The sequence below is a fragment of the Loxodonta africana genome, chromosome 19 (assembly GCF_030014295.1).
Source record: "Loxodonta africana isolate mLoxAfr1 chromosome 19, mLoxAfr1.hap2, whole genome shotgun sequence".
In the NCBI taxonomy this organism is placed as follows: Eukaryota; Metazoa; Chordata; class Mammalia; order Proboscidea; family Elephantidae; genus Loxodonta; species Loxodonta africana.
This window is the reverse complement of record NC_087360.1, coordinates 72,689,798-72,714,477: the sequence shown is the minus strand read 5'-3', so window position 1 is coordinate 72,714,477 and position 24,680 is coordinate 72,689,798. Positions and strand designations below refer to the sequence as shown.

Here is a 24,680-nt window from a genome sequence, read left to right as displayed (position 1 = left end):
CCCAACCAGATTATCTAAATCAATTGGTTTTGAGTGTTCTTTGGTGTGCACTAAAAGGTCCCCAGGTGTTCCAATCTGCAACTCGGGCTGAGAACCGCTTCTGTCAGCAAAGGAGAACACTGAAAGGGTCTTTTAACACAAGTGTGTGTCTTAGATAATGCTGATAGCTGCGTGGAGGCTGCAGTAGATGAAGCAGCACACAGGGAGCCCATGTTCAACTCAGAGCGTCGCTTCGGGAATTTCCTTTAGCTGTTGAATTAACACAGATTAGAAATCTGGGCTTGAGGAGTTATCCAGGGAAGTTTGGCCTGTAGCTCACTTGGAGTCCCTGGGCTTCTGGGGGTAGCTTGGAACCCTAATATGTAATGGGGACGCATTGGGACCACAGTAGATGCACTGCAGGGGATGGGGGTGGGAGGGAGACTGAGGACAATGAACATCAGTGGAGAAGATCTCCAGCTTTGCCTAGACCTGCCCTGACCTGGCCCTGGCACCATTAGGGAATTCCTAATTGGATACGCTATCAGGAAAGATGCTTTTGTATAACTTAGAAATATGGAATTTGGCCTGTTCCTGTTACAAATGCTTGCTTCCTCTGATTCTTTCAATTTTAGTTCAGTTTTCTTCTAACCAATATAGATCTCTAATGTTTTTCTTTGTACAACCACCATTGCCATCAAGCCAATTCCAACTCATAGCGACCCTATAGGACAGAGTAGAACTGCCCTGCAGGGTTTCCAAGGAGCAGCTGATGGATTCAAACTGCTGACCTTTTGGTTAGCAGCCAAACTCTTAACCATTGCACCACCAGGGCTCCTTGTACAACTAGAAAAGGAAAAGAAAAAAGTCATAAAACCTGAAGTTACAAGTTACTCTTGTTGTCCTGTTGGTCCTTAAAAATGAAATTTTTGTGCCACACTTTTGGGTATTATATCACCTTTTACTGTGTGCTAGGGGTGCTCTTAAGGAGCCCTGGTGGAGCAGTGGTTGAGCACTTGGATGCTAACCGAAAGTTTGGTGGTTTGAACCCACCAGCCACTCTGCAGGAGAAAGATGTGGCAGTCCGCTTCCATAAAGAGTACCGCCTTGGAAACCCTATAAGGCAGTTCTATTCTGTCCTATAGGGTGGCTGGGAGTCAGAATTGATTCGACAGCTGTGGGTTTAAGGGCCCTCCTGACAACTATCACCTTTCTTGATGCCTTGAAACTCAAACTCAGGTTATATCTTACTTAGTTAACCCAGGACTTTATCATGAACCTGATTTTACAGACAAAGAAATTGTACAAAGGAGAAAACCGAGGCTCAGGAAGAACCAGTTTGGTTAAGCCGGTAGTACTAACAGCAGCAAGAAGAGCGTCGGAGTGGGCGGCTACTACTCGAGAGTAGTAAGCCATTTGCTTCTTATCTCCCTCGTGGTTCAAGTTCACCATGCTTGCCACAGTTTTTCACTTGGACCCTGAAGGCTTTCTCCCTAGGCCGGACAGCTAGGAGAAGTTGCCCTCAGCTGTTGGAAGGATGTCCCTTCAAAATCGGAAAACCAAGGCAACAAATTATTAGCTTTCAATTTCTGCTACTACTTCCCAGGTGGAAGGTAAAATGAGTTTTCTCACCTTCCGACGGGATTCCACAGGCCTGGGAGAGCGTACAGGGGGAGCAGTCAGTCAGCAGTTTGAGTCCACCAGGTGCTCCTTGGAAACTCTATGGGGCAGTTCTACTCTGTCCTATAGGGTTGCTATGAGTTGGAATTAACTCAGCAGCAATGGGTGTGCGGATTTATGTCGTTAAGAGCTGCTCGGCTGCTAACCAAAAGATCAGCAGTTTGAATCTACCGGCTCCTCCTTGAAAACCCTGTGGGCCAGCTCTACTCTGTCTTTTAGGGTCGCTGTGAGTTGGAATCAACTCATTGGCAGTGGGTTTTTTGGTTTGTATGAGTCAGTGATTGCCACATGCTGCCTACTCTACTTGGTGTGGAATATTGAGCAGTGAACAAAGGAGGACCAACATTCCTTTCCTCATGGAGACGTACATCTTCTTGTTGTTGTTAGCTGCTGTTGAATGGGCCCCCAACTCATGGTAACCACATGCCCAACTAAAGGAAACAGCTGCCTGGTCCAGCACCATCCCCATGATTGGTTGTGGATCAGACCATGGTGATCTATAGGGTTTTCGTTGCCAGATTTTCAGAAATAAATTGCTAAGTCTTTCTTTTTAGTTTGTCTTAGCCTGGAACCTCTGTGGATACGCAAGCTTCCACTGACAAATAGCTGCACGTGGAGTGCATTGGTCAGGAATCAAACCCAGGTCCCCTGCATGGAAGTTGAGAATACTATTACTGGACCACCAGTGCCTCCTCTTACATCTTAGTGGACAGACAATAGCAAATACAAGAAAAGATGTAGTATTTAAAGATGATTAAAAAAAAAAAAAAAAAAAAAGCCCTGTTGCCATCAAGTTGATGCTGACTCGTAACAGCCCCATAGGACAGAGTAGAGCTGCCCCATAGGGCTTCCAAGGAAAGGCTGGTGGATTTGAACTGCCGACTTTTGGTTAGCAGCCACAGCTCTTAACCACTGGACCACCAGGGCCCTAGTATTTAAAGATGATGAGATTATGGAAAACGAAGATAAACAAGCCATGATAGGGAAATAAGGAGTGTGTGTGCAATTTTAAATGTGTTGACCAGGGAGAGCAGGTAGAGAACATGACAGCAGAGCAGAAGGAAGGAAGTGAGGGAACATAGCTCATACTTCAGAGAAAAGCGTTCCCAGTGGAGGGAACAGCAAGTGTAAGCCCCTGAGGTCTGGAATAGCAAGGAGGCTCCAGGGCTAGCGCTGAGAGCGTGAGGGGAGCAGAGTGAGAGATGGGAGTCAAGGGGGTCACTCCTGCAGGTCCCTGAAGGCCGTTGTATATTTTCCTGTCATGACTCTCAGGCAAGGGCAGCCTCCATGGGACTCTTGCCATGCAGGACAGCCCCTTTTGATGGCCTTGGCCATTTCTATGCCACAGGAATGGGGTGTGGACATCAAGTGGGATGTGGACATCTAGCTGGGTTGTGGGGCATGTTGAGGAAAACCCTGGAGACCTCCCACTGAGTGAGCTCTGATTCAGTCCCATTTGTTTTCTCCTTTTATCTTTGCCAAATAGCTCATGTAATATTTTGAAACCATTGGGAACCTCCACATTTCAAGTGTAAGCTTTAAGTATTCCAATGTAACATTCGCAGCTAAAGATCATCATAACCTGAAAACAAGCCCACTGCCATCATGTTGATTCCAACTCGTAACAACTCTACAGGACAGAGTAGAACTGCCCCATAGGGTTTCCAAGGAGCAGCTGGTGGATTTGAACTGCCAGCCTTTTGGTTAGCAGCCGAGCTCTTAACCACTGACCCATTGAGGCTCCAAAGATCATTTTATGAGTCCCTTATTGCCTCTGAACGTATTAAAACAAACAAACAAACAAAAACCCTTGCCTTGGAGTGGATTCCAACTCATAGTGACCCTACAGGACAGAGTAGAACTGCCCCATAGGGTTTCCAAGGAGCAGCTGGTAGATTTGAACTACTGACCTTTTGGTTAGCAGCCAGGTTTTTAACCAATGTGCCACCAGGGCTCCTGAACGTATTTCTGTTCCCAGAAGATTTGCCTTCTTCATCTTCTTCCACAGATTATATTCTTATATAGTTTCATGCTAATATAATTCTCTTTTGTTATCACTGAACTACTTCTAAATCTGAAATAGTATGGATTAGAAGATGTAACAACTTGCTTTGAAAGACTCTTGTTCTCTCTGTACAACCAGATTGGTCTGAATTACCACCTGGTTACCAACTTGTTAGTTACCAGGTGTTTGACAGGCCAGTTAGCATTAGCTCGGCATCAGATAGTTCTGGTAAGACATTTAAACTGACTTGGGTATAGGAACACTTCAGATTTCAGTTGTTGTTAGGTGCCGTGGAGTCAGTTCTGACTCACAGAGACCCGATGTACTACTGAACAAAACATCGCCGGGTCCTGTGTCATCCTCACAATCGTCATGTTTGAGCCCATTGTTGCAGCCACTGTATCAATCCATCTCGTTGAGGGTCTTCCTCTTTTTCTCTGACTCTCCACTTTACCAAGCATGATGTCCTTCTCCAGGGACCGGAGCCTCCTGATAACGTGTCCGAAGTACGTGAGATGAAGTCTCACCATCCTTGCTTCTAAGGAGCAATCTAGTTGTACTTTTTCCAAGACAGATTTGTCGTTCTTCTGGCAGTCTTCGTCAACACCATAATTCAAAGGCATCAATTCTTCTTTAGTCTTCTTATTCACTGTCTAGCTTTCACACGTATATGAGGCGATTGAAAATATCATGGCTTGGGTCAGGCTCACCTTAGTCCTCAAAGTGACATCTTTGTTTTTTAACACTTGAAAGAGGTCTTTTGCAGCAGATTTGCTTAATGCAATAAAAAAAAATGCAATACGTGCTTTGATTTCTTGACTGCTGCTTCCAGGGGCGATTTCAGTAGTAGGCTATTACGTTCCAGAAGGGGGCAGCCTAGTTCCACATTTCATCGTGAGGAATTCAGCCTCTTCTGGGCGCTTGTTTGTTAGGGAATCACATTTCCCAGGCAGACAGGTGTGAACTTGGGAGCCATTTTTTCCTTTTTATTTTCCTGACTCTCCATTCAGATTCTGTTACAAAAAAAAAAAAAAAAAAAAAGTTGCCATCGAGTTGATTCCTGGCAGCCCCATTCTACCTTAGCTCTGCATATATCTTGTTTTCATCTCTAAACCTGTCGTCTCGGGTCCTCCACGGGGTCTTCTATGTTGTTATTTGTTGCCATTGAGTCAGTTCTGACTCATCACAACCCCACGTGTGCAGAGCAGAACCGCTCCATAGGGTTTTCAGTGTTGTGACCTTTTGGAAGGAGATCACAAGGCCTGGCTTACAAGGCTCCTCTAGGTGGGTTCAAACATCCAAATTTGGGGCTACCAATTGGGGGCTTAACCGTTTGTGCCTCCCAAGGACTGCTGTAGGCTGCCTTGAATCTCAGCCTTGCCTCCAGCATCACCCTTCATTCTGCTCCAGAGTAATCTTTACAGAAACTCTGCTCAAAAACCTTCAAAAGCTCTCTAGCATAGGTTCGAGTATAAATTCCTTAGTGTAGCTTTCAAGGTTTGGACAGTCACACTGTAAGACCCTGCTCCAGTTTTCTCACCTCTTCCCCTTCCACATGAAACCCACCTTCCCACGACGAAATGGGCAGAACAAACCTGAGCCCCTTCACTCTCCAGTGTTTTGACTTTGGCAAGTAGCCTAAACTTTTCAAGCCCTACACTCCACACCTGTCAACGAGGCTCAGTGATACCTACCATTCAGTGCTGGTGTAAGGAGGAAATGAAACTATGACTGTGAACGTCTGTGGAACATGGAGCCCATGTGATAAATGTCATTGTCATCATCGTTGTCATCCACGTACTCTGTGCTTCTCTGCCTCTTTGCCATCGTCCAAGTGCCCTGCCTCCCCGGCCATCAACAGTCCACTCTCCTCTGAGGTCCAGCCTCATGTCACCTGCTTTTTGAGAAAGAACCGTTGTCTCTCCATCTGGGGGCCCACGGTTCTCCATAACTTCCTCTGGGCACCCCTTGCATCCTGAGTGTGAACTGCACATTTAACACATTCCTGAGCATTCCCATGGAGGTGCACTGGTTAGTCACTGTGGGATACCGCAGTGAGAGGCTGACTGGGTCCCCGACCTCGTGACTTGTATACTCTGGTAGAAAAAAGATATGCAGAGGAAATAAATATGTGTGATGAGTTTCAAAAGGGAGACGACACAGAGCTTGGGGAACAGATAGTGGGAACAGAACCTGGTCTCTGTTCTGGGTTAGGGATCAAAAAACCAAACCCATTGCTGTCCAGTCAATTCCGACTCATAGTGACCCTATATGACAGAGTAGAACTGCCCCATAGAGTTTCCAAGGAGCAGCTGGGGGATTTGAACTGCTGATCTTTTGGTTAGCAGCCATAGCACTTAACCACTGCACCACCAGGGCTCCTTGATTTAGAGATGGGGCACCAAAAGCATGCAAGAGAAAGGTACATTTAAGCAGAGATAGAAGCATGATTTAGCCAGACCAAGTGGAAAGCAGAAGAATATTTCAGGAAGTCAGAGCTGTTCACATTGGATCTATTCTGCTAGTTTTTATTTCTCTAGGACCGGGGACTGCAGCTTATTCCCAAGAAATCTCCAACAGTGCCTAGAAAAGTCCCTTGCACACGGGAGTTGTTCAACACAAAATACAAGAAAACATAGAGCTCTTAAGTTGCCATCTTTAAGGTGATAGAGAAACAGATGCCGTTTCCTGGATTTTCAGTGTCTTTCTGGGAGCAAGTACTCCATTTGTTTTAATTTCAACACATTATAGCAGTGAGGGAAAAAAAAAAAAAAAAAAACCACAAGCTCTCTGCAGATCACCTTAAAAAGGCTCGGGCCTCACCAGATGGCATGGGTGAAGGTTTCTTCAAGAAGAGGGCTCAACACTCTCTGGAGCAAATGAGCTCTACCTGAGTGAGGTGTGCAAGTCACTTCAACGCTCATACTGGTGTTCCCTGGTAGGAAAACAGAGGCTTGTGGGATTGGGCTGGGGCTCCCTACCATCTTCACAGAGTTGTCTTGTTTCATGGAACTGTGGGTGTCCGACTGCGTTTCTTTTGATGAGACACTTTAAGTTGCCTCTGATGAGGGTGACCACTGGCAGCCCCCCACCTCGCGGGAATGGGGAAGTGGTCTCCTACCCAGCTAAGGAACAAGGCCCATCAAAGTGCTTCCTCCTAGCTGGGACGTTGAAGGTGGCAGCTCCACTGACTTCACGCCAAGGCCAGGCACAGTAATCTCTGCAGGCCCAGGCTCAGGATCCTGGGCTATCTGCATTCAGGCTCCTTCCACTCCTTGGGCACTGGATCCATGGGGCCCAGCTCACTGCCCCAAGTGGCTCCCTACTAGTGGAGCTGTTCCAGCCTCCCACTCAACACCACAGTCTGCGTCTAAAAACCCTTTAAAAGCCCCGGGCTGTCAAAGGTGTGGGTGCGGCTGACTTCATGGTGCGCTGTTGGTTCTCCTCTGGTTCAAGAGAGCTCAGACAAGAGGCCCAGCTACCCTGATTTTTCAGGCGTGGCGTATGGGTGAGGGAGGATTTCCCTTTTTATCTCAATCCTGGGTGGTGCAAATAGTTAACACTCTCAGCTGCTAACCCAAAGGTTGGAGGTTCAAGTTCACCCAGAAGCCCCTTGGAAGAAAGGCCTGGTGACCTCCTTCTGAAAAATCAGCCATTGAAAACTCTACGGAGCACAGTCGAATTGACAGCAACTGGTAGCATCATGCCCCTCATTTGATACATAGCCAAGCACTATGATCACTTTCATTTAAGAGAGAGAGAGAGAAAAGCCAGTGACTGATGTTTAAATATTGGCCACTGGTGATTTCCATTTTGATCCTTAAGGAATTAACTGAGGGGCAATACACATCATCAGGTTTTTTTTTTTTCCTGTACTCAAAAACCTGACAAATAACTGAACACTTGCTCTTCGCGTCTGAAGTCTTAGAGAAAAATGAAAGGAGGTTTAGACCTAAGGAACCTAAAACCAAAAATCCAAACCCATTACCGTTGAGTCGATTCCGACCCATAGTGACCCCATAGGACAGAGTAGCACTGCCCCACAGGGTTTCCAAGGCTGTAATCTTTACAGAGATTTCTAATGGTGTAGTTGTAAAGAGCTATAGCTAATAACCAAAAGGTCAGTGGTTCAAATCCACCAGCTGTTCCTTGGAAACCCTATGGGGCAGCTCTACTCTGTCTTATAGGGTCACTATGAGTCGGAATTAACAACAACAGGTTTGGTTTTTTGGCTTTTAATCTTTACAGAGACAGGTTGCCACATCTCTCTCCTTTAGAGCTGCTGGTAAGTTTGACTCTCCAACCTTTCGATTAGTAGCTGAGCGCTTAACCATTGCACCATCGGGGCTACTTTCCATGGAGAATAGGGTCTTCTAAAATGGTAAATGCGGGTTTGTTCCTGGCGGCCAGGGCAAGGGGTGAAACAGAGGAGAAATATACCAAGGAGGAAAGTGAGACCGGAGCTTCAAGAGTCCCTTGTCAAGTATCCCTCTTTTTTGTTCTTTTTTAAATTGTGGCGACTTGAGGGAACAAATCATGAATGATGCAGGAAGGCTTTTAACTACCAGAGGCAAGTACAGTATAGAGGGTCGTTCTGTGAAATATATGGATGAAAAGGGCTGTAGGAAGGTGAAGAAGACCATGTAGGGTGGTGAGATCAGGGTGATTTCCCTAAAGTTGGCCCTTGAACTGGGGCCTGTAATATGATTGAGCTCTGGGTACGTGCAAAGGGCAGCAGCTGCCTGCGGGAATACAAACCCTGAGGGGCAATAGGAAAAGCACTGCAGTGAGCAGATCTGGTTCTCACTTTGGGAGAGTCTCTCCCTCTTTGAGTCCTCACCTGGAAAATGGTGGTGGTGGAGTTGAGGCTGCGGAGGGTCTCTGGCAGCTCAGACATTTCCGAAGAATCTGGGGCTGCATACACGTGCACCTTTATGGGAAGTATCTCCTGTGTCTTCCCTCAGGGGACTGGGTGGGTCATGAAACCCATTGGCAAAACAAACCCATTGCCATGGAGTCCATTCCAACTCATAGAAAACCAAAAACAAACCCAGTGCCATCGAGTCGATTCCAACTCATAGCGACCCATAATTCCAACTCATTGCAACCCTGTAAGACAGAGTAGAACTGACCTATAGGTCTCCAAGTAGCGACTGGTGGATTTGAACTGCCGACCTTTTAGTTAGCAGCCGAACGCTTGCAGGTAATTTGAGTTTTCTTTTGATTTCAACCGCTAAGAAAACTGTAAAAACCTCTTTAAAAAATCTGCTCAGTGTATAGTTTTTAAGCTGAATAAATGCTTAGATATTTCACACAGTGAAGTACGAGGACCAAAGAAGCGACCGCTTCTAAGGATGAGAACCAGCGGTATTTTTAATCTGAGAGCTATTTCTGCCAAATAGAAGAGAGCCTATGACTGACGTCTCACTCACTCCTGCCAGAAGATTGGCAGACAGCATATTTCATTTGTTATCGGTAATTTTCCACTTATATCTCTTAAGCAGCCACTCCGAGGGGCAAACAGGCTCCCAGGGAAATGGAGTAAATTCTTACATCACCGGGGAGGGGGTGGGAGGCAGTCAAAGTTCCAGGAAACCAGGGTACCATCTGCAGCTCAGCTGCATCCCTCCGAGCCACATTAGAGACATAGCCGAGCTGGTGCAAATCCTTCCTCACTTCAAAGCCCCCGCAAGAAGGGTGATCTGACAACCTGAAGATGGAGCAGGTCGATAAAAGGAACAACAACATGAAAAAATAAAACCGAAAAACAGTTGCTGAGGAGTGAGTTTTTACTCGTAGAGACCCCAGGTGTGTCAGACCTGTGCTCCATAAGGTTTTCAATGACTGGTTTTTCTCCGCAGAAAAAAGATGTGGCAGTCTGCTTCTGTAAAGATTACAGCCTTGGAAACCTTATGGGGCAGTTCTGCTCTGTGCTATAGGGCCGCTAGGACTTGGCATCTGCTCAACAGCACTGGGACTGAGAGCCAGTAAGGGATTTTTCTAACGTAGATTGCCAGACTTTTCTTTCAAGGTGCTTTTGGGTATGCTGGAACCTCCAACCTTTTAACAGTTTGTAGCATCCAGGGACCCCAACGGGAATAAACACGCTTAAATTCCAAGCTACATAAAAAATGATATGCTTTCAACTTTAGTACTATATTTTCACATAACACACTTTCGGATTGTCTCATATATCTTTATTAATCTTAAAATATATCTTTTTTTAGCCAACAATTTTTTTTTTTTAATTAACACGCTAGAGGCTTAATCTTTTATTAGTCACATTGGTTTCCTTTGAGAAAGACAAGTCAAACACAAACTTGCCCAGTTCTTTTCAATTCAGACGAGTGCTGACCTTCTGAATTGATACAGGATACGAACGCCTGTCACACTCAGAGCAGAGATGAAAAGTTTGTATATCCAGTACCATTTAAATACAGTACACTGAAACACAGCTTAAATACACAGAATCTAATATATTTCATAAGCATGAAAATTAGACTGTTTGTAATAATACTCATTACAAAATGACCTTAACTGTCACTGGTTAATACAAATAAAATATTGTCAAATTATTCCAGCAGTCCAGATATTTTACATCAATTTGCGCTTTTAAAACTATTGCCAGCTTCCTCTGGGAAGGGCTAAAATAACTGGATATTGTAGAAAAAAAGAAACTTTTTGCACTTTTGATACAAATACACATGTGAACACCAGAAGAGGTACAACATCTTACAATTATCTTTAAATTTCTCTGAAACGAACAAAAATCTATACCACGAAATACATTTCTATGGCCATTTCTAATTTCATGTTTTCACAAGCGTACAAGAGAGCTACTTTTTCTTGGTTACTAATGACAACAAACACTAGCCATCTAGGAATATATATATTTACATACATACATATTTACGAGAACATCTGAAGAAATGGGGACAGCTTTCACATATATATTTAGAGTGTCTCAGAAATGCCACTTGGTATTAGTCAGCCCTAAATACTGCCAGCACTCTGTGTAAATAACAGAGCGGAAAAGCAGTCTTCACTAATGGAGTCCCTCTGCCTGGGTTATCAGCAAATCTAATGGACGTGGTATGATTAGCTCATAAGAGGAATGCCTGTCATTCAACCAAATTCCCTGCTGGGTGAGCCTAAATAAAAGTATCACTCAGGGAATTCAATACTCAGTTACATCAGCTACAGAATATCTCCGTGACCCACAGTCCCTTCTCTGTGGAGATAATACCCAGAGAAAAATAAATGTTCCACTGGATAAAATATATTATTCCAAAACTCACTGCCATCGAGTTGATTCCGACTCCTAGAGACCTTATAGAACACGGTAGAATTGCCCCATGGGGTTTTCAAGGCTCTGTTCTTTTGGGGGAGCCCTGGTGGTGCAGTGGTTAAGATCTCAGGCTGCTGACTGAAAGGGGGACAGTTCGAATTCACCAGCCGCTCCTTGGAAACCCTATGGGACAGTTCTGCTCTGTCCTGTAGGATCGCTAGGAGTCGGAATTGGCTCGACTCGACGGCAGTGGGTTTGGTTGGGTTTGATTTCTCTTTGATTAGCTCTCTTAGGTTTCTGTTTGTGTTCTCCAAATTGAAGTGTTCCCAGTCTGCATTTGTAGATAACTGAGGTTGCAGTTACGGAGTTTATAACATCAAAACAAGAGCCATAATTTTAGCTTAAGTCTGGGATAAGGGGAGTCGAGCACTCTGGTCTGGGGCCTGTAATTCCCTTACACTCTCCTGGCTCTGCCACCTGTTGGATGGGTGTGTGTGAGACTTATCTCAAGTGCCCCTGATGGAACCAAACCTGCTGTGTGCATTTTCCTTTGGAGAAAGACTGCAATTATGGCATTCAAAATCCACGTATATATATGTGATAATTACTTGTCGGGATGTATTTTCCAGTGAAAGCATTGCTGAAAATAGCAGATTGTACAACACAAAAAATAGGGTGAAATTGCAGGAGGTGAGGTTGAAAATAATTTAGAGTCAAATTATGAAGGGCCCGAGTGCCATACTAAGGAGTTTGTATTTTATTCTATAAGGAGTGTTATTTTCTGAAATGTGTTCCACAGGATGCTTGTGCTTAAAAAAAAAAAAAAAAAAACCTGTAGCCATCAGGTTGATTCCGACTCACAGCAACCCTACAGGACAGAGCAGAACTGCCTCATTTGGTTTCCATGGAGCTGGTGGTGGATTTGAACTGATGACCTTTTGGTTAACAGCCAAGCTCTTAACCAGTATGTCTAGGGCAAATTCAGTTAGATTAAGTCCAGGTCTACTTTAGGTTGGGCCTTAATTATGCTAATATGCATTGTGATTCTCCAAGAGGGTTTTTATATACATATTGCTCTTCTCAAACTATGCTATATAACTTGATAATACGTATACAAGGAATATGAAAAATGTTCAAGCTTGGCACTTTTAGGTCAGCTAATATTCTGTGCACACTCAACACACTCGATATTCATTGGTTTATATTTTATACATCTGGCTTTTTTTTTTTTTTTTGGCATATCATGGGACCCTGGTGGCACCGTGATTAAAGCACCCGGCTGGTAACCAAAAGGTCAGCAGTTAGAATCCACCAGCTGCTCCTCTGGAGAAAGATGTGGCAGCCTGCTTCCATAAAGATTTACGGCCTTGTCTTCGAGCCGATTCTAACTCCTAGTGACCCTATAGGACAGAGTAGAACTACCCCATAGGGTTTCCAAGGAGCACCTGGGGGGTTTGAACTGCTGACCTTTTGGTTAGCAGCCATAGCTCTTAACCACTGAGCCATCAAGGCTCCATTCTGACTCAGATACAAAGTAGAATGCCCTATAGGGTTTCAAAGGCTGTAACTTCACGGAAGCAGACTGGCACATCCTTCTCCCGTGGAGCTGCTGGCGAGTTCGAATTACCCACATTTTGGTGAGCAGCGGAGTACTTAACCACTCTCTTAAGTCAGATCTGGGGCCCTGGTGGTGTAGTAGTTAAGAGCTGGGCTGCTCACCAAAAGGTCAGCAGTTCAAATCCACCAGCTGCTCCTTGGAAGCCCTGTGGGGCAGTTCAACTCTTATAAGGTCGCTAGGAGTTGGAATCAACTTGATGGCAACGGGTTTTACATGAAGGAACACTTTGCCACTAGTACTCCTTGATATAAGTGTTTACTACCCAATTATTGTCTAGCTATGTACTCTTTGCTTAACCACACCAAAGCTAATTTGTAAAGGGGCTAATCATAGTTACCTTGAAAGGCTGTTCTACAATGTGTCAGTACTGGGACCCCGTGGGCAGGAGTATACGGTGTTGTGGTTAAGAGCACAGGTTCAGAGCAACATCCCCAGGTTTAACTCAGTTCTGCCCCTTACTAGAGTGTGATCTTGGACAATTTAATTAATTTCTTTCTGCCTCAGTTTTCCTCATCTGCAAAATGGGAACAATAAGTATACTCACCTCAGAGGGCTGTGGTGAGAATTACAAATAAAATAATAAATACGAGATATTTAGAATAGTCACTATTATGATGATGATGTCAAGTTTTCTACATAAAATGAAAGAAGCTCGGTCCTGCCCTATTATGTTCTCCCTAGACTGCAGCTGCTTGGCTGGTGGTAAGTCTTCATTTCCCCTCCCTCTCAAACTGGGAGCTCACAGCTCATTTTTTAGGAGTACCCTCCCCTACCAAGTTCAACAACTATTAAGGTTAGCTCTTCTGTTCTTCTCCAAACACATTTACATATGTTTTTAAAAATCCTTCAGTACTTCTTTTTGTGGCCATTAAACAAACACATTAATGATTCTAACCCATTGCTGTTGAGTCGATTCCGGCTCATAGCAACCCTACAGGACACAGTAGAACTGCCCCATAGGGTTTCCAAGGAGCGGCCGGTGGATTCCAACTGCCAATCTCTTGGTTAGCAGCCTGAGCTCTTAACCACTGTGCCACCAGGGCTCCAAACTCTTTCTATCGATTTACATTTGGATTATTTTCTCTCTGGCATTACCACCAATTTTTGCTCTTACAATTGAGGGTCACAGAGAAATTCTTGACATCTAGAATTTGGGAAGGAATAAAAGGGCAAATTAGACGCAGGAATTAATATGCTCCTGCTCAGGTATGCGTGATGAGAAGGGAGGAACAAACCAATATGATCAGCCAAGACATTTGTGCAGATGGTTTAAGCTCGTGTCTTTTCACCGCAGTACTACCTACTGAAAAAATGGTAATTTAGATAGGTCTCCTGCATGGCTCCCATTCTAAGGTAATGTTGGCTGCTTCCTTAGTCCACGTTCAAGCACTTTGCCCCAGATGTGTGGCCGTATACAAGGAATTCCTCCCAGAGGCCAGTGAGCCAGCAATAAGCCAGCCAGAGTTTTTCAGGACCCTGCAACCATGTTCCTAATGCCCCTCTCCACTTCAGATAGTGGGACTTTGCCCCGAGGCCAGTAAGTCCAGGAGACAGAAACAAAAAGATACTCTTTGATTCAGTAATAATAACAGAGTCTAAGTTTTAAAATCGAACGGGAAAAATCAGAACATCTATAATCAGGCAAGCTGAGGTTGACGTAACACTCACAGTCTGTACACATTTATATTCACTTATGACTTGGATTTCCTTCTGAGGACCATCCTAAAGGTGAGCCAGGTTTGGAAATTGTCAGCCTATTTACATGATTTAGCTCTTCAATGGATTTTTTTTTTTAATCCAAAAGCAGAAGGCAATTTTAAGAGTGCTTTTCACATTAATCCACCTCAAGAGGGTTTCCCAACTATGGAGGTAAATGTTTGCAGTAAAATATTTGCATACAAAACAACAGAAGGATACCTAGAATTCTTGGGCTCAGCAGACGCAGAACAAAAGAATGCAGTTATTAGTGGTGTTTTATTTACAGCCCTATCAAAATTCCATGAAAATGTTTTTTCTCCCAAGAACCAGTCTACAGAACCCTTTCATATAGTGTGTGTGTTTAAGAGGTTGCTCATTGAGGTTAGCTCAAAAGCTATTCTAGCACAGTTTAATAAACTGAATTCTATGGCGTGACCTCTAAATGGTAGGCTACCCCAGAAAGACATGATCTCAAACAGATTTCTGGCAGCAAGACTAGGATTCAAAATACATGTGACAACAGGATTTGGAGGGAGGGAAAATCCACTCATAAAATAGGCCATCAAACCCTAATTGTAAGAGCATCTCCACTCTGAGAAGCCTTCCCTTCCATCAAGAAAACCACTCATTCTCAAGGTTTAATGTCCTGACGTAAGCAATGGAAGACCCACTAAATTTTTAATCTGCTCTCCTTTCCATCTCTTTTCTTGTTGTTCCTCTAATACAAAATGTGCATTGAATAATAGAAATCACGTGTATCATTTCCATCAGACAACTCCATCAACCAAGGTGATGATGCACTCTTATTTGAAGGCCACAAAAGTTACACACAACAATAATTTTCAGATACACATTTAAAATAATCTTTCAAACTTCTTTGAAAGTAGCATCATTGTTTTAAGTTTGAGCACCACCACTGAAAAAAAATACAAAATAAATTAAGTTTTAGCTAATTGAGTTAATTTTAGTGGCAAAATAAAACAAAAATTGGATTTTCATCTAGTAGTCCATACGGTAAAAAACCTTTTGTCAAATAATTGATTTTCTCCTTACTAAGGAATTACTTGAGACCATCTGCCTAGGTCAGCCTATTTCAGCTTCTCCAAGTTTTCCAGTTTGTTTTATTCTAATTCTATCTCTGCCTACGGCAAAGACTGAAACAGATCCATGGTTAAATCCAAACAGATGCAGTGACCACCCAACGCCCAGTCTACTCATTTGTCTATGCCATTGCTGTTGTTAGTTGCTGTCGAATTAGGTCCACTCATGATGACCTTATGCCTAACAATGAAACGTTGCTTGGTCCTGCACCATCTTCATGATCGTTCGTATGTTTGAGCCCATTGTTGTGGCTGTTATGTCAATTCATCTCACTGGGTATTTCCCTCATTTTCACTGACCCGCTACATGACCAAATGTGCTCAGCCGCTAACCAAAAGACTGGAGGTTCAAGTCCACCCAGAGGTGCCTCACAAGAGAGGCCCGGTGATCTACTTCCAAAAAATGAGCCAATGAAAATTCCACGGAGCAGAGTTCTACTTTGACACACATAGGGTTGCCATGACTTGGGATTGATTCTATGACAACTAGTCATTTGTCTATAAAGAGGCAGAAATTCAATCTTTTAATAGTAGGAGGTGTTTCTATCTAAATCCTTAATATAACTGATAAAATATGGTTGCTTTATATAAAATAAATGCCTGCATTTCATTTTTAAGAATCTAAGAGCAAATCCCATTCAAACCACCACCAAGGTCAAATATTGTGGACCTTAACAAGTCTCAAGGCCAAAATAACAGTGCTTCAGTGAGATTCTCATTTCATAAATACCTCTTTAATTCATAAGAAAAGCATCATTCCAGCTCAAAAACTCCTCATTAATCATATGTGGTCTTTTAACTGGAAATTCACACTTCTAATAAGTTGGGAAAATATCACTTAGGTACTTGCATCAACTCTTGCTACGCACATATTCCACTCTCCACATGCCAACACTGAAAACCTTATTTACTTATCTTGAAATGATGTCGCTTGTCATTTATAAAAATCCTTGTAATACTTCTTGTGTTATTGTCTCTTTCCACAGCCTCTCACTTTTCTGAAGACTTTAGTAGAAGCAAGGACTTGGCATCAAAAATGATTTATCATATGGTATAGTCACATGAACTTGGAATACGGGATATCATTGCTGATGTCAGATGGATCTTGGCTGAAGGCAGAGGATACCAGAAAAATGTTTACCTGGGTTTCATTGACTAGGCAAAGGCATTTGACCGTAGGAATTATGACAAATCATGGATAACGTTGCAAAGAATGGGAATTCCAGAACACTTAATTGTGCACATACAAAACCTGTACATAGACCAAGAGGCAGTTGTTCCAACAGAACAAAGGGGTACTGCAAGGTTTAAAATTAAGAAAGGTGTGCATCAGGGTTGTATCCTTTCACCATACCTATTCATTCTGTATGTTGAGCAAATAATCTGAGAAGGTGGACTATATGAAGAAGAACAGGACATCAGGATTGGAGGAAAGCTCATTAACAACCTGAGCTATGCAGATGACACAGCCTGGCTTGCTGAAAAGTGAAGAGGACTGGAAGCACCTACTGATGAAGATCAAAGATCACAGCCTTCAGTATGGATTACAACTCAACGTAAAGAAAACAAAAATCCTCACAACCGGATCAGTAAGCAACATCATGATAAATGAAGAAAAGATTGACGTTGTCAAGGATTTTAATTGGATCCACAATCAGTGCCCATGGAAGCAGCAGTCAAGAAATCAAACGACACATTGCATTGAGCAAATCTGCTCTGCAAAGATGTCACTTTGAGGACAGGTGCATCTGACCTGAGCCATGGTGTTTTCAATCACCTCATATGGATGTGAAAGCTGGACAGTGAATAAGGAAGACCAAAGAAGAATTGATGCCTTTGAATTATGGTGTTGTCAAAGAATAGTGAATATACTACGGACTGCCAGAAGAATGAACAAATCTGTCTTGGAAGAAGTACACCGGAATGCTCCTTGGAAGCATGTTGGACATGTTGTCAGGAGGGACCAGTCCCTGGAAAAGGACATGATACTTGGTAAAGTAGAGTGTCAGCCAAAAAGAGGAAGACTCTCAACGAGGTGGATTGACACAGTGGCAACAACAATGGGCTCAAACATAGCAGTGATTATGGATGACGCAGGACAGGGCAGTGTTTTGTTCTGTTGTTCATAGGGTTGCTATCAGTGGGAACTGACCGAATGGCACCTAACAACAATATTTACAATCGTGCAGTAGAACGGGCTTACCTGTTATCTTGCACAACAATCTAAATTATAACCAGAGAAACAGAAATTACTCCCCTACTTTATAAAAATGCCGTATTTTAAAGATATATTTTTAAAAACAGAATCTTTTAAAATCAATGTATAATACTGGAAAACAACACATTCTTACACGAATTTCATCTTTTAGGGGAAAAGAAAATCCAAACCATACTGATGAACATCTTATAACTGTCTCTTCAGATTGAACATTTATGAATATTTGGCCACATATACCTTTTATTGAATGCTTTCGATGTCAGGTACTATGCTTACCCAAAGATTAAAAAGATGATCAATTCATAGTCTTTACAGACCAAAACATAAATAGGAGAAAAAAATAATAAAACTGGATGCTAAGTCGAATACAAAGAACGTGGTTGGCCTTTTGGAGGAGTAGTCTAAAATGACCCAACCAATCAGTTTTCCTTCTTCTCTGCAACAACGCACCAGTTGCCATGATCGTTCCCGGAGCTCAGTATGTGCAGCTCTGACACGTTGTCCTTGAGCAGGTCATAGAGTTCGCCTTCTCGAAACACATGGTAGTAGCGCATGAAGGACCTGGGATCCAAAGTGGCCTGCTGCTCTGCTCCCACAGGAATTGTGGCATCTGGAATGGAATCTGTGGAATCAACTGTAGAAACCTTTCTCAATATTTTACTAGCAGAAGAGCTACCTTCTTCTAAGCTACCTGCACCCACACAATTCTCACTGGCGTTGGTGCCGTCCAGAAAACGACCGTTTCCGTTTCTCCTCAGTTCTCCTTGATGGTCTCCATGTAAATGCTTCAGTGTGCGTGGTGCCCTCAGCCACTGCACGTTTTTCTGGGAAGAAGTTTCCACAAACACATCCTCATCCAAATTTTGCTCTTTCATTGAAAATGGCGCTTGGTGACCTAAGTCTAAACTAGCATGTCTGGAAGGTTGAACTGAGATGGTGCTACTGGCCCAACCTTCTGTGTTTTGTGAGGGTCTTACTCTTTCAGTTTGCTTCCTCAGAGCTGATTCATCCAAAGATCTGGAGAAAAACCAGGAACGAAAAGATTTTCCTAATGTGTTATAGAATCCATTTTCTTCCTCACCTTCCTGAGAAATATTTCCACAGCAGGTTCTAGCCATGCAGTGGTCCGTGCTGTGGGACTGTTTTGAATTGCACCTCTCTTTAAAACAAACAGAAAAACCACACTCCAAGCAAGGAGGAGAGTAGGGAAGGCTCATTTCTGCCTGTCCACATGGCCTCTTTCTCCCAGACTGGCTGGATTCTGAGAAGACCTGGGAGCACAAGGCCCTGTTCCATGGAACAAGCACATCTTGCTTCTCAAAGTGACGGTTCTTTTGTTCCATAGCCCAGACATAGATCATCAACTGGCCCCCGGGCACTAAGACCCTAGCCATTTCTTTTATTGCTCTGATTCTTCTTTGTTTGGTAGAGAAATGATGTATGACTGAAAAAGAAGAAAACGAGCCTCAATGTGCATACACACAACATACGCATTTATATACTAGTATTGTCTGTCTAACGGTGATGAAATGTTTACATGTAGCAAAATCTTATTTCCCGCAGGATAGGGCAATGGTACAAATAGCCTAGCTTTTGGAAAGACACAACTGTCAGCTTTGGCTCATCTACTTATTAGACAGGGGCTCTTGGGCAAATTATTTAAGTTCTATAGTTTTAAGTTTCTTCGTCTATAAATAAGAAGCCTAGAATAAAGAATCCATAAGATCTCTTCCAGTTCCAAAATTCTATGAATTTTATTAACCAGAAGGATGACCACTGTGAATTAATATAATTTTAAAGGGATCCCTAAGTTCGGCAAATGTTTCCTGGTAGAACTCTATGAACTAATTTATTGTTCCAATGAGTAACAGGTACTTCTAAAGCACACAGGGATTAATACTGCTACTACCCTGCCCATTGCTGTCCAGTTGATTCTGACACTGGTCAGCATTAATAAAACTAATAAAGTAAACAGAAGTAGAGAAAAGTGTTAAAGATTGCTTTTCTGTTTAGACGATGCAAAGATAACCAGCCCAACAAGAGTCCGAATGATTGCTTACAATTTTTTTTTTAATTTTAATATAATATAAAATGGGTATATTTTTAAAAACAAACAGACTGGTCATCATTTTACTTCCAATGGCGACAGTCAGCGTGAGATTCCAGCGGAACTGCCTTCACTTAGTCTTAAGCATGTCCTTAAAAACCAAACCCACTGCCATCGAGTCGATTCCGACTCATAGCGACCCTATAGGACAGAGCAGAACTGCCCGAGCGATTGGCGGATTCGAACTGCCGATCTCTTGGTTAGCAGCTGTAGCACTTAACCACTACACCACCAGGGCATGTTTTTATCCATCTATATATGGAAAGTGCTGATCTGTTAGCTCCTGGGGGGCTTTAACCAAGCACTATGTCAAGGGAAAACATCCAGTTGTTTTTCCACACAAGTGCCTACCACATATCTCAGGTAGGAAATTAGCCCCAGGCAAAATCTGAACACTCCTGTTCAGATGGGAGGAGTGAGGATAGAGAGGGAGAGAGACAGCACCTCCAGTCTCACCATGATGGCTCTACCACACACAACGTAAGAAAGCTGGAGGCACACGGGGCAAATGTGTTAGCAGAACAGGACCCAGTGTGTTTGCTACTAGATCCATCGGTAACCAGACTTGGGACTTTTGACCAACCATTTTATCTCACTAGGCCTCAGACTGTTTTTACTTTTTGTTTTGTTTTTGCCTCCAAGGAAAGAGCCCTTTAGAGTGGTTAAATTAAAGTATATATTTCTAGAAGCAGGGACTTGGTCACTGAGTTACCGGGAGGAAGAGGGAGCAGGGACGGGACTGATAGAGACACCCAAAGTTCATGTCTAAATCTGAGTCTTCATTAATATCTCCCACAATTTACACCTAATTCACTGTGAACTTCTATGGGTATGTTCCCCAAATCTTTTTTTTTTTTTTTTTTTTTGACATAAAAGAAAGAAATCTTTAAAACAGGACTATTTTAATACAATAATTTCATTTCAGTTTCTATTTAAACAAAAACAAGACAAACAGTTATCATGGTGTCAATTCATGTGTGTCAAGAGTAGAACTGTGCTCCGCAGGGCTTTCAATATTTTATTTTTTCAGAAGTAGATTGCCAGGCCTTTCTTCTGAGGTGCCTCTGGATGGGCCCAAACCTCCAACCTTTTGGTTAGCAGCTGAGTGTGTTAACCATTTGTACCATATAGGGCTTACAAAAGATTTTGTGGTGGTTGTTTTGTTTTAAGGCAGAAAGTCTTGATATTCATTTATTAAGCATTTATTATGCATCAATTCACCAATATTTGAGATTCCATAATTCTACCCAGAAAATATGTGAATTTCTTTTATGTTTATATTTAACATGTAATAATAACTACCTTTAAGTAAAATGTTATTGAAAAAGAAAAAAAGGGTTTACAAATATTTATTCATTATATATAAAATATTAATATGCATATATAGACATGTTCTATAAAGAAACGCTGTGAATAGAACTAAAACAAAGACTAAGGGATGCATTTATATGACTTGTCAATGTCAGGAAACTATGTCGACTTTTTAAAAGATTCAAAAGATGTCTCCTTTTGTTGAGAAACCATAATTGCAATTTAAAGGCAAAAATATAACACTCTATGTATCCTATAGCAATGTTTTCCTGCAGAGAGCCCAGAAAATAAGTAGGCTGAATTCAATTATTGGATTCCAGAATCAGATGGAAAGTTATACAAGATTGACTTTAAAGTCCTCTTAAGAATCTTTATATTTTATGATATATTTATTATTCAACAATTCAAGTGTGTTTGTCTTGTCTCCCTAACTATAAGCCATCTCAGTCAGAATCTATGGGTTTAGCATAAAGCAGGGTTTCACATTCACAGCGTGGGTACTACTGACATTTCCCGCTACTTAATTACTCTTTGTGGGGGGTCAGTGGCACTCCCCCACAGTTATGACAACCTCCAGACATTCTCAAATATCTCCTGAGGAGCAACGTCACCCCGGTAGAGAACCTCTAGCAAAAAAGGTATAGTTAACTCACACTATCTTAATATATTGTCAAATTTCCCTACAACTTTTCCAGACTATTCTAAAAGTAAGTAGAAAGGGCGTTTCATTTTCTAATCTGTTAGTAAAACATACCAAAAAAAAAGAAACAAACCCAAACCTGTTGCTGTCGAGTCAATTCCGACTCATAGGGACCATATAGGACGGAGTAGAACTGCTCCATAGAGTTTCCAAGGAGCGCCTGATGGATTCGAACTGCCGACCTTTTGGTTAGCAGCCGTAGTTCTTAACCAATACACCACCAGGGTTTCCAGTAAAACATACTGAATGTATAAACAGGTATGATATTTACCTCTCACATTACTATTACTAGAAGACCTGGAAAGCAAAAAATACATTTCTTTATGTTAAGGAAGAAGTGCTGACATGTACACCTGTAATCGGGGAAGTAAACCTCTGTGGGCAGAAGAGAGAAGAGTCTATTGAAATTCCTCATAATAGAGTTCTAAATGAGAAGCCTGGGCTGATAATTACCACGCTGTGTTAATTTATAGTTACAGCTCATAAAATCGTGGGTTATGTGTCCATTAAGGAAGCATTTTTAATTAGAAGATGGTAACCGGGTGTGCTCTACTTCCACTGAGGACGAGGCATGAGATTTCAGCTGCACCCGGTGGAGGAGGACTTAGCTAGGCGTACAGGGAGCACCTCCCAGAAGGCGTGGTGGAACACTATCCACAGTCCCTACCAGTGATGCTAACAGGGAGCACCTCCCAGAAGGCGTGGTGGAACACTATCCACAGTCCCTACCAGTGATGCTAACAGGGAGCACCTCCCAGAAGGCATGGTGGAACACTATCCACAGCCCCTACCAGTGGCTTAGCCCCACTGCCTGGCTGTCCTTAGCCTCGAAGAGCCTAAAACTAATGTGAACAAAAGTGGAGCAGAGATAGCACTTCTCTCTCTCCCAGTTCTAGTTATTCAGGGCGAAAGGCCAAGCCGAACCCTTTCTTTCTGCTAAGGGGTCCACACGTTGTACTGTGTCACTTAGTTCAACAAGACTCTCTCCTCTTACTGCTCCAACCAAAATGGACCCAACAGTTTCAACTGCAACCCAGTAGGGCTGTCATAGAGCAGGTGTCCGTGGCAACCACTCCCTGTCAGTCCTAACTAGCTCCAAGATTATGGGTTACAGGTCTGCCCCCACTTCCTACATAAAAAGTACAATCTCCAGCTAATGTTGAAAAAATCAACCTCCTGTCTGTTTCAGGAGAGAGGAAACAGTCTTATTCTGTATTTGTATCATGAATAGTAGTTTTATATAAAATCACCTTGTTTTAATGGAGTTTGTTGTGTGAAAATAGATTAATTTTTTTAAATGTATTGGAGCAGACACTGCTTCGACAAGTGTTTTTTGTTGTGGAAAAGGACTTGCCACAGGATTCCCTTAAATGGAAACTTTCTCCAGCATACTTAAATGTGATTAACACACTGGGCTTCAGGGAGACACGTATCAGGTAAAACGAGTCTTACCTGTGTGTATTTTAGACAAGGATTTTTGGTGTGTCTTTTCATTTTGGGGGGCCTGGGTATTTTATGGGCACATTTACTGGGAGAAGGTGAAGAGCACATTTCCCGAGATTCATGAACACTTTCTGGCAGGAAGGGAGCCGAGTGGCATTATGAAAACAGCACAATCTGGGACCAGGTGGGCCCCATCTTCTCCGGTGGCTTGAGTGCCAGTGAATGGCAGATTGGATGACACATTCTCTGCGTCACATTCAGCAGGCGAGTCCTACAATGCTCTGTTAATAAAGGGCACTCTTGTAGCCTGAAAGGGTAATATGACTCCTGAAAATCTACTTCACGTTGGAAGAATCTGGCTTCTTTTCAATATAACAAAGTACTGCTTTCAGGGCATAAAATCCCTCTCTAATACTTGCTTACTCATAAGTAAAAGAAATTGGAAGGAATCATCAAAAAGCATACAATATGAGCAGTTCTACTCCACACACATGGGGCTGAAATGAGTTAGAATTGACTCAATGGCAACTAACAACAACAGCAAACAGCAGACCAGGGTTTGGGAGACCACAGCCTATGGGCCAAATCCAGGTCACTTCCCCATTATGCAAATAAAGTTTTATTAGAACAACAACCAAAACAAAGTATACAATGACACCGAAGATTTAACTACTTAAAAAATCATACGTAGCACAAGTGCGTCTGTTATTAGCTAAATCATCCAACCAGTTGAAATATATATTTTTTAATTATATAAAATGAATGATGTAGACCTTTCTACACAGAATGGGTGTTGAATCATGAGAGTGGCCTCAACCATGTTACATTATTCTCATGGTGAAGTGTGAACGTGTGACCAGGCTGCCTTACCTCCTATGGAGATGATGGCATCGAAGCCCTGATCCCTAAAGGGGAGATTAAGGTTGTCACATACCATGACTTCACATCCTCTGTTCCGGGCAATCTCTACCAATGGCCTACAGTAGTCACAGCCCAGCGTATATACCTGGCTGTTCACTTTAAGATACTTTCCAGTCCCACAACCTGTAAGAGAAACACCTGTGTTACATGTTGTTCTTAACAGGTGGTGGAAGAAAAGTCAGTTAGTTTGTCTTATAACAAAGAACTTAAGTAAGTTTCTATTAACTAACCAAGACAGAGCACAACATAGTATCAGACGTTCACAACCAAAACATCTTAGCTGGCCCGCAGCAGGACACGATAGCTCCCTCATATCCCAGAGACAGTGCAGTCTCTTAACATCAGTTACCTTCACACACGTATTTCGTAATGTATGCATATAGGTTACAGCATTTATTTCCAGACATTCTTACCACTTGTTGGCTATATAAAACAAAACATCGTCAACAGCTTTTCCATGGATGTAAATAATTTTAGACTAAAATATCCTTTTCAAGTTTTTTTTATTTGAATTTCAATGAAAAAAAAGAATTTTTAACAACTTATCATTCAATCCATGTAACTGCTGAGTTTTAAATGACGTCTTAACTCCACGTACTACTGTGACAGAGA

General features: G+C 42.6%; 1 protein-coding gene across 20 annotated transcripts in view; it reads right to left on the bottom strand.

The window, feature by feature from the left end:
• Positions 1 to 11,762: 11,762 nt before the first annotated feature.
• TRMT9B (tRNA methyltransferase 9B (putative)) overlaps positions 11,763 to 24,680 on the bottom strand; it is a 63,275-nt gene continuing 50,357 nt past the window's right edge. For 19 of the 20 annotated variants that reach the window (XM_064272862.1, XM_064272859.1, XM_064272851.1 and 16 more), the window contains 2 exons: positions 24,018 to 24,191; positions 11,763 to 19,030 (listed from right to left, as the gene is read on the bottom strand). In XM_064272862.1, the coding sequence (XP_064128932.1) occupies positions 18,006 to 19,030; positions 24,018 to 24,191 (1,199 nt within the window). In that variant the 3' untranslated portion in view covers positions 11,763 to 18,005. Of the gene's footprint in view, positions 19,031 to 24,017; positions 24,192 to 24,680 lie in introns of those variants that run through there. The other variant, XM_023551155.2, reaches the window with a different exon arrangement.